The sequence below is a fragment of the Oncorhynchus nerka genome, linkage group LG6 (assembly GCF_034236695.1).
Source record: "Oncorhynchus nerka isolate Pitt River linkage group LG6, Oner_Uvic_2.0, whole genome shotgun sequence".
NCBI classification, from domain to species: Eukaryota; Metazoa; Chordata; class Actinopteri; order Salmoniformes; family Salmonidae; genus Oncorhynchus; species Oncorhynchus nerka.
In genome coordinates, this window is record NC_088401.1 from 63,627,368 (window position 1) to 63,638,161 (window position 10,794).

Sequence of the window (10,794 nt, forward strand, 5' to 3'; positions counted from 1 at the left end):
TTCTTGTACACAATTTTTTTTTTTTTATGTGTCTCACCAAGTGACTGCTGGAGAAACCAAACATTCTGGAATTGAAAAACCACAGGTTACTGGAAGTGTTTAAGGGCAAGGGGTCTCCTATTTTGGACACCATGTCCTTTGTCTTGTGTAAAGTGTTATCTACATATGATCAGGAACATTTGACATGAGACAGTGGGCTGGCACATTTGAGATATTACCAAAAAGACCAGTCTTATATGTTTCCACTGTCGGATATAGAACATGGCGTACTCCATTACGTACCCGCTATTTTAAAAAGGAGATGATCATATTTTCCAATGGGCTAGGAGGACTTGACGTTTTTCACAGTCATTTGGCACCCACACCTATTGTACATCTGTGGAGACCAGATATACATTTTCTAGTCCGCACATACCACATGACCACTTCTCCCTCACCCTAAATGTGCAACTGGTTAAAGAAGATTGGGTAATGAGTTTATACTTTAGAGGGAGTCATTGGATACCTTCAAGCTGATTCTATTTAAAATCTTAGGGAATTGTATTTTGATTATTAACCATAGCTAGGGTTGCAAAGCTACTGGTAATTTACGAAAGTTACTGGAATCTTCTATAATTTTGTTATTAACAGAAAATCTATGGTAACAATGGTCATTTATACTTGAATAACTTTTTAAAATTATATATAGTATTCATTTTTTATATCTGTGTCTATATTGTCCATGAGTTTCTAGTAGAGAGACCATATTGTTCAAAAGAAAATAGCCTTTTATTTAATTGTATTTATTTATTTCACCTTTATTTAACCAGGTAGGCTAGTTGAGAACAAGTTCTCATTTGCAACTGCGACCTGGCCAAGATAAAGCACAGCAGAAGAAAATAGCCTAATAAATGAAAAAGCATCTAATCAACAATGGCACAATTTTCAATTAACTCTGCAACTCTTTCAACTACAGTAGCCACTTTTCTTCACAACTGCCACCAGTTTGACAACAAAACATTGACAACAAATACATATTGAAATAGTAAAATAAATAAAAGTGTTAAAAATTAGGATATTTAATGCTGAAACCCTCATATTAAACAACAATGGTATTCCCTTAGTTTATGGTTTATATTTAGGATAATGTTTCACAGCTTTGTCGTAATAATTTTTTTTAAATCATCTTATTTCATATATTTTAGATGTGATAAGGCCACACAGGGCCAGAGATAATGACAGACACCTGTTATAATCTGAAGTACCCAAAAGGGCCACTAGATGTATTGTGATAGATTACATAAAATCTTTGAAAGATACCAAAATTCTGGTGGTTTACTGGTCAACTTCAACAGTTCTCAGTAATATACCCTCCCTTTGCAACCCTAACTGTAGTTCATCATTCCTCTGTCTGCAGTGATTTTGGTTCACCACCTTTGCAATTCTTTCCACTCTCTGCAAAGCATCTTTTAATTTATTTGATTTTAACTAGGCAAGTCAGTTAAGAATAAATTCTTATTTTCAATAACAGCCTAGGAACAGTGGGTTAACTGCCTTGTTCAGGGGCAGAACGACAGATTTTTACCTTGTCAGCTCAGGGATTCAATCTTGCAACCTTCCGGTTATTAGTCCAACACTCTAACCACGAGGCTACCTGCCGCCCCCAGCTGTAGCTATTAACATACAGAGGGAGAGAGTGGGATGGATAAATGCCTGGCCTTTCCTTTGATTCCATAAAGTGAAGCGAACCTGCACCGGATGTTTACATTACAGATTCCGCGTCACTCACAAGGAGCCTTTTCTTCCCCAATACGAAAATAAAGCTGCAAGAGGCATGTGCTGCTACCCCCTTGCTATGTCACAGATACACACTCTCGCTGAACAGCCATGTTACATACATACCGTTGTCTCGAGTCAGCAACTCTATTATGGGTTATTCTTGTTCTTTCTTAACTGCCACAGTAATTACTTCCTGTGTGACACGCTAGATTGACCTACCGCCACCCACATGCATATTTGTTTGGAACTTCTTGGATTTTTTCCCTCAAGTTTCTCCCCAGTCTCCAGTTTCAGATTTTATTGTGTTTATATTTGGAAGGAAATTATAGGCTGTGCTGTATGGTTGTAAACCTCAACTACCTTTAAAACAGCAATGAACCTTGAACAATTCAACATGTCCTTGCAGGATAGCATTTTAAGACACGTTGTGGTATTGAGTTGAACAGTATCTAAAACTGAGGGGGAAAAATTGGTGTGGTGAATGATTAAAGTGGCGTGGTGGACGATTAGATACATATTATGTTGGCATCAGTGCGCCAAGCTTCTCAACATTAATGGCAGTCTGGGGAATTGTTCTCAAACGATAAAGTCCACAAAGTCGTGCTTGACATATTTCTCAATTAAACATTTGTAGTATGGGCGATTATATAAAACCTGGTTAAACGTGTGGGGATCAATGTTCCCGGCCTATTTTGCTTCATCCCAATTGGTTTTTCATGTGGCCCTGGCTTTCATTGACAGTGGCTAGACAAGCATAAATTATAGTCACATTGCAGAGGGGGGCACTACTCTCCTCCCCTCTTCAGGAGGGCTCTTGTAGCCCAGACTTTTTTTCACCTGAATGCCCTCTTTGTGTGCAAAGCCCATAAATAGCAAGAGGGACCCTCAGCTTCTACAGTCCCAATCTCACTCCCTCTCTCACACTCAAGCATCTGGTATAACCATGTGGACTCGGGCCGGTGCACTGCTGCTCCTCGCCTGCTGTCTCTGGGCAGTGGAGGGACAGAATGTGAATGGCAACACGAGGGCAGGCAATGGTGGTGCTGCTACTGCTGCTGCAGAGAACAGGAAGAGTGTCTGGGAGGACCCCATCCAGTTCAACAACAAGGCAAAGGACTTCTGCACCATGAGTGTCACCGGCCAGGGAAATGTCACCCGGCTGAGGATATTGTGCCAGGGTGCCGAGAGAACATACTGGTGCGAGTACACGGGTAAGCCCCAGATGTGCCGTCCCTACAACAACAACCCTCACCACTATTTCACCCAGATCATGTGGGTCCTGAGGAAACTCCAAAACGCCTGCCAGGCACCCAAAGCTATCAAGCCTCAAATGTGCAAGAGGGCACCGGAAGACGCACAGATGGTGTTCTCTGCTTCCTCCACGCCAGAGGCTGCACCAGCAGCAATCCCTGAAAAGCCAGAGAAAACCCAAGAGCCAAACCAGGCAAAACCAGAGACCCCCAAGGTACCATTCACCAAGCAGGCTAAGCCAGCCGCAACCAAGCCTGAAGCTAAATCAGCAAGACCAGAGCAGGCAAGGCCAGAGCAAACTAAACCAGCAAAACCAGAAGCAAGACCAGCACCTACAAAACCTGAAAAATCCCGAACAGAAGCAAGACCAGCACCTACAAAATCACTGCAATCCAGACCTGAGCAGGCAAAACCAGCAGCCGCAAAACCAGCAGCAGCAAAACCAGCAGCTTCAAAACCAGCAGGCTCAAAACAGGTCAAGACAGCAGTGAACAAGACAGCTGTTCTAAAAAAGCTTCTGACCCCCAAACCAACCGCTCTGAAACCAACCAAGCCCACTGTCAAGAGCAATGCCAAACAGCTGGCACAAGAGTATTGTTGGCGGTCACTCCAAGGCATCTGTTCCTATGTCATTGATTGGTTTCAGAACTAATAATGAAGGTGAGTTTAAAAAGTTGGCTGTTGATATTTTCTTAATTGTAGTCATAGCATTGTATATTATCATGATGATCATGTGTATGAAAAAGTATGTCTGTCGATGAAATACCTGAAATTAACTCAGGTCTGTAAAAAGTATGTTGAGTATTTTACTGAGTGTAGAAAACGTCAACCTATTCACTATATTTACTTTTTGCTCCCTCTTTCCCAGATTTAGATTTATTTTGAAGATTACTTCAAAAGTCTGTCTAAAGAGGTGCTCAGAGTGGTTTTCCAGAAAATGACTTTGATAAATGGTAGAAGAGAATTCTATAACACCCTCTTCGCGGAAATGATCACGCTGACACTGCTGTCAATCAAAGAACTTTCCAGCCTGCCATTTCACCATGATTTGTGCACTGTAATACAAAAATCTACTTGTTTCAACAAATTACTATTAAGTAACTAGTTACATAGTCTTTTTTAGTTTACTGAACTTTTCAGTCCAAGTGTTACCTCGAGAAACAAAAAAAATAGTTGGTCCAAACTTAGCTCCAACTCTAGAAAACTTGTCTCATATGTTCATTCAACTATAAATTATTTGTGAATCTTAACTAATAAAGGTGTGCAACTGGTTACACACAGTGGTTTTAACATACAATGTTTTCAACTTACATATCTGATGCACGTTGACATACATCATTACATTGTTCATTTATACAGTCATTATTATTCAACATGTCATCTCCTGGGCTTTGCACTCACAACCTCTTGGTTCATGGTATTCCTATCTTCCTGCTATACCACCATGTCGGTGTCCATTATCAGTTCATCTGACTCTTCTCTCATCATTGATTTAACTTAGTTATTTCAGCAATTTGATGTTTTTCTGTATAGTTGTCTGATGTTGGTGGGGCATGTTACTCTGTTTTAAAGTTTTAATTTATTTAACCTTTATTTAACTCGGCAAGTCAGTTAAGAACAAATTCTTATTTACAATGGCAACAGACACCGGCCAAACCTGGACGACGCTGGGCCAATTGTGCGCCGCCCTATGGGGCTCCCAATCACGGCTGGTTGTGATACAGCCTGAATTCAAACCAGGGTGTCTGTAGTGAAGCCTCTAACACTGAGATGCAGTGCCTAAGACCGCTGCACCACTCGGGAGCAAGTTACTCCTTAATCACTATGATAAATAAAATATTTGTTCACTAATGTACTTTTAACAGATCTGATATTTACTTACTGAAGTGCAAAGTGTTCCAATACAGGTGAAACAGTCATTGACAGGCATGGTGGCATAGGAGGAAGATTGGCATGCTGTGAACCAAGAGGTTGTTCAAATCCCACATGTTGAATATGAATTACTGTATACATGAACAATGTCAAATATCTAAGTTGTTGCAATTAGTTCCACCGCCTTTTTTAGTTAAGATACTCAAATAATCATTTCTAGTTGAATTAACATATGAGACAATTTGAGCAACACAATCTTAAATTGATAAATTGTTGGAGATAAGTTTGTGCCAACTAAAAATGTTAATTTCAGGTAACACTTTGACCAAAACACTTTGTAAACAAAAAAAAGCTGTGACACCAGTTACTTAATATTAAGTTCCATCGAGACCAATACCAAAAACATAATTCCAAGGGTCACAATGACAACTAAAAGCATCCATATCTGAATGTGTGGAACGGGTATGGACAGATCATTAAATCCATCATCTTTCACATGGTACTCATTTTGGTGACAGTTTTTACTGTTGGTGACAGTTTTTTTACAGTTTGGTTTTTGTGTCAGACAAACCTATGATACCCTATAATGGTCTCTCCTAAGGCAGATACGCCATTGGTTCTGCCTTTTTCGTATGTTTGTTTATGTGTACGTTTGTATCACCATAAACCATGTATTGAAATGCATAAGGTTGTGTCATTCACATTTAGACTGGCATATTCAGCTCTACCACTGGTTCATTGGACTGAAAGGTCACAATCAATGAATGAATGTCGACATGTGTATGTAATAAATAAATGTGTGTTCTTAATTATTTTTAGTGTGTCTGTGTTCCTTAATGCCTTGCTTTAGGTTCAAAGCCTTTCTCTCGCTATTTTTGAAATACCAGCAGGCAAAACGTTTTTGACTACAATGTTTTTCTTTGTCTTAAAAAAAACCTTTTAAGAGGTGCTGTGTCACTTTTTCTCCCAGTAAGTGGCGCTGTTGTATCAACTTCTTTAAATATATATTTTTTTCAATTCGTTGCTCACTGCACTTTTACTGGAACAGTTCATGGGTGCATTTGCCAGCGGTTGAAAAACTTGAGTAAAAGTAAAGATAACTTAATAGAAAATGACTCAAGTAAAAGTGAAAGTCACCCAGTAAAATACTACTTGAGTAAAATTCTAAAAGTATTTGGTTTTAAATATACTTCAGTTTTAAAAGTGCATTTAATTGTTAAAATATAAAAGTATAAATAATTCAAAATTCCTTATATTAAGCAAACCAGACAGCACAAGTAAAATTACTATTTTTGGTTAAGGGGTTAGGTTTACAATTAGGGATAGGGTTGCTATTAGAGTTAGGGATTTGGGGTTACCGTTATGGTTAGGTTAAGGGTTAAGGTAAGGAAAAATAGGATTTTGAATGGGAATCAATTGTTAAACAAACGTGTGTGTGTGTGCGCGTGTGCGCGTGTGCGTGTGTGTGTGTTTAGGCCCATGTTCTATGTGTGTGGCGTAATAAGGGGGTGGTGGGTGTGTCTGTGCTCTATAAATGCCACATGCACGTTCCCCAGGTGTCATAACGAAATTGAATCATTTCCATCTTCCCAAATCCACAGGTGAGCTGACTAAAATAACCACTTATGTTGTGTTAAATATGATCTGCCATTATCCTCCATAAATCTTCTCTGCTGCCATGTTGTAACAGGCTACAGTACCAATTATTTGAATTGGAGGCCTACTGTACTAATAACTATGCCATTTCTGCAGATATTTTAGCGGGACATGGCGCTCCTTACCAATTTAGCCGTCTTGCTGGTTATTTCCTGCATATCTCAGAAGCTTATGGTTGCTAAATGTCAAGGATCCAAAACAAGCGGGATGAAGGAGAAAGAAAAAGGGGAACCAATTGACAGAGAGCAACCAAAGCCCTCCGTCCTGTCTCCAGCGAATAAAGACAGCAGCCCCAGAGGAAAGGGTGTTTTCAAGGGCAAATTCTCCACCAAAGACAAGACGCAGTGCACTTGGGTTGCGACAGGTGATGATGCCTTTGTGCTTGGCGTGAACTGCAAAAAAGGGGAAACCAGTTTTGACTGCAAATATGTGGCCAAACCAGCCACTTGCCCTGGGTACGAGTCCAACGCCAAAGCCTACTGGAAACAGATTACGCGTGCTCTAAAGAAACAGAAGAAATTATGCTTGGACTCCACCGCTTTGATTAAAGCAGGAATGTGCAGAAAAGCTCCCAAGGAAGCCCATTTCAAACTTAACAATACACCCAGAGATGTTGTTGTTCCAAGGACTACCATTCAGACACATTCTTCTCATTATGTCTCCCCATCGGGTGCCAAATCTTGCACAGTTGATAAGAAGAGACTGGCGGAAGAATATTGCGCGGGTTCGTGGTCGAGTTTGTGTACTTTCTTTTTCTCCATGGTCCAGAATGATGATTGTTGAACGTAAAAGAAATGCGTTTACATTCCCACTCTCCCCATTGGTTGTCATAAACAAATTAATGAACACTTGTTGCTACTTCTAATCGCGAATATGAATGTATTTTGATGGATTGTGAGTACATTTACATGCACACTAATAATTTGATATGAAACTGATTATGTCAGTAGGCGGACTTTACAATAGTCACTCAACCCCCTTACCCTGTTTGTTTTAGTCGCCGTAAAGTCCAAATCTAAGTCAACATACGCCAATTAAAACACATTGTTTTCTGAGCAATCTTTCGAATTATTAGGACATGTGTACACCTTTCCTCGGTGTTCCAGCGGTGTATTTGATCTGTGAATGTGCTAGCACCAGCCGATCGAGCCTCCCTTTTTAGTGTGAGCGGAGTGTGTTTGGAACAACTGAATGTATGCATCTTAGAAGTAGTTTTCACATACAAACTTTATACGTTCGAATTCAGAATCAAATATGATTCCCAAAAATAAAATGTTCGCTGTGGTAGATCGTTTATTTTGATTGACGATTTGCTGCATTTATCAGTGCCATCGGGTAACCCTATTTCAGATGTGTCCATGTGAACATGATTATTAGGGAATTCGTTCTTCTTGCAAAGCATGTAAACGGTTTAATCGAACCATTATATTAATATGACTAACCACAATAATCACATTATTGTGTGCATGTAACCGCACTCATACCATCCATAGCACATTTCCCTTTGAAATGTTTTTGCTAGGTGTTGTATTCATTGTAAAGCTACAGTAGCCTACTTAATAAATATTTTGTATACTATGTACTCAACTCTTCTCTTCATTTTATATGCACTTGTAGTTGAAGCATTTCTGCAGCATATTCTTTTGTAGGAGGGTGGACAGGAGTTAGGTCATTATTATTTTCAAGGGTGTATTGCATTACTCAATCCTCATTATTTTCGAATGACTAACGCTTATTATATAATTTACTACTACTTGGCAGACAGAGTATTATTCCGTACCACCCTGCAATGCACTCACACACACACACCCCTGCTGTGCATACTCCACTGCATTTGCCCAAAGATAAGGAGTTTGGGCATGTTGGGTAATTACTCTGTAATTATACCAAGTCTCCTTTAGAAGATGTATCCTACATTCCTTCACTGACTACTGGATTTCCATGGCCTTTTTCCAAGGTGAAATACAATTTACATGTTCTAAATACTAGTCCATGACACTTAGCTACGCCTTTCATGTAGAACACTACAACAACACACAATCATGAGGTCTATGAAATTACATAACTGTGCTTGATAGCTAATGGATATTTTTGCTATAACTATAATAATATAGCTGTCAGACAATCAAGGGGAGATACTTTGAATACATTTTTTTCTCTCCATTAATTGGATTTCAATCATTCTTTGAACTGAGAGGAATTTGAATGGAATGAACCCCAACCCTATTCATTGACGATATCATTTACTCTTCAATGGTTCTTTCGTCTTGGTCCAATAACTTTTCATTAGTCATCCTTCTTGGTATTTTTATTGTCATTATACTTCAAGGTTCTCGGATTCCTAGTATTTTCATAAACCCATATGCATATATTTTACTTTATTTAACTAGGCAGTCAGTTAAGAACAAATTCATATTTACAAAGACGGCCTACCAAAAGGCCAAAGGCCTCTTGCTGGGACAACATTACAATAGCATGGTAGCAACACAACATGGTAGCAGCCCAACCTGGTAGCAGCCACAAAACATGTTACAAACATTATTGGGCACAGACAAGAGCACAAAGGGCAAGAAGGTAGAGACAACAATACATCACGTGCAGCCACAACTGTCAGTAAGAGTGTCCATGATTGAGTCTTTGAATGAAGAGATGAAGCTCGTTCCATTCACTAGCTACAGCAAACTGGAAAGAGGAGCGACCCAGGGATGTGTGTGCTTTGGGGACCTTCAACAGAATGTGACTGGCAGAATGGGTGTTGTATGTGGAGGATGAGGGCTGCAGTAGGTATCTCAGATAGGGGGGGGGGGGGGGGGGGGGGTGAGGCCTAAGAGTGTTTTATTAATAAGCATCAACCAGTGGGTTGTGCGACAGGTATACAGAGATGACCAGTTTACAGAGGAGTATAGAGTGCAGTGATATAATTATAACTTGGGTCCAAATGACAAAGCCAGTTACAAACATGCCACATGTAACATGTCATTTTCCAGTTACTGTCCTTCTTTGACTGGCTTCTTGCTACTGGCCAGCTGTTCTTTTTGACTGATCTATGGGTTGGAGGTCAAATGGTCACTGCCACATGAAAAACTGTTGACGAGACATCCCCCACAGTGACCTGAGTTCAAATTCTATACTAAATCATTTCAGAAACTTTAGCTGTGCTCAATTGAGCTTGCCAGTTTCAATGGAACCAATAGAAAAGTCCCAAAAATGCAAACCCCACCCACCTAGCACTCCAGACAGACTAAAACAAACGCTCAAAGTATTAACATGATTTCAAATAGTATTTGAAGCCGGGTCTCCACCCACATAGTGACCCAAACAGTAGTGGCATTATTACCAATGTTTTGATATGGGGCTAGAAGTAGATGGCACACCTGTGTGTCACCTGTATTATTACGACATTGACAGCCATCATCAGTCTGACCCAGCTTGTCAAAATGGTCTTTGAAATATTGAGGTTACCAAACAAGAAAATACTTGCTTGACAAAAACACAAAATTATGTGGGCGGTACATTTTAAATAAATGTATTGAAGGTTTTACTAATTAACTGAACTGTTTGGAAATGTTTGTCAAAATGATAGAAGATATAAGAATTGGAAAAGTTGTTGACGACAGTGTTCTCAACAAACACTTTTTTCAGACAAGGTAGCGACTACTCTTTTCAAAGTCAAGACACAACTACATTTATTGATATGACAGACAGCAGAATTTGCAATCCATCGAGTTAGACTCAACAATTACTTCAATGTTAATCAACCCAGTCGTCTACTGGCTAACAAGCTTCGGAGTAATGATCAATTAGCAGATATTGCAACTATTGAGTCTGAATCAGATCAATTACTATGAGAACCAAAATGAATTAACCAAAGATTCTCTCGTTTCTATAAAGAACGCAGAAAAAGCTTTTGATAGACTTGAATGATCATATCTATGGTCAGTTTTGGAACATATGGGACTTGGCTACAATTGTATTAATATGATTAAAGTACTAAATGCCAGTCTTTCAGCCATAGTTGTTACAGGCTTTGGTTTTTCCATTTATGTTTTGAGGTTGGATGTATAGCTCGTTAGCACGTAGGGCGCACCGATGGGTGTCAGCTCGTAAGTCAGTATGTGTTACACCTGTGCTTGTTGCCGTCTCGTTAGTGAGAAGGTGTTTCACCTGTGCTGGCCCAGGTGCTATTTAAGAGTGGCTGGCCCAGTGCTCTTGATAGATGCAGAGGTTTTACACCTTTAGTTGGCTCTCCCTATTTTG

The 10,794-nt window shown here is 39.7% G+C and overlaps 2 protein-coding genes across 2 annotated transcripts; both read left to right on the plus strand.

Moving 5' to 3' along the window:
- Positions 1-2,663: 2,663 nt before the first annotated feature.
- On the plus strand, positions 2,664-5,695 carry LOC115131184 (fibroblast growth factor-binding protein 2-like). Its single transcript, XM_029662778.2, has 2 exons — positions 2,664-3,669; positions 3,878-5,695. The coding sequence occupies exon 1, from the start codon at positions 2,702-2,704 to the stop codon at positions 3,659-3,661; it is 960 nt and encodes a 319-aa protein (XP_029518638.2). The 5' UTR covers positions 2,664-2,701; the 3' UTR covers positions 3,662-3,669; positions 3,878-5,695.
- Positions 5,696-6,422: 727 nt separating this feature from the next.
- LOC115131185 (fibroblast growth factor-binding protein 1-like) lies at positions 6,423-8,115 on the plus strand. Its single transcript, XM_029662780.2, has 2 exons — positions 6,423-6,482; positions 6,634-8,115. The coding sequence occupies exon 2, from the start codon at positions 6,649-6,651 to the stop codon at positions 7,318-7,320; it is 672 nt and encodes a 223-aa protein (XP_029518640.2). The 5' UTR covers positions 6,423-6,482; positions 6,634-6,648; the 3' UTR covers positions 7,321-8,115.
- The last annotated feature ends 2,679 nt before the right edge of the window (positions 8,116-10,794 follow it).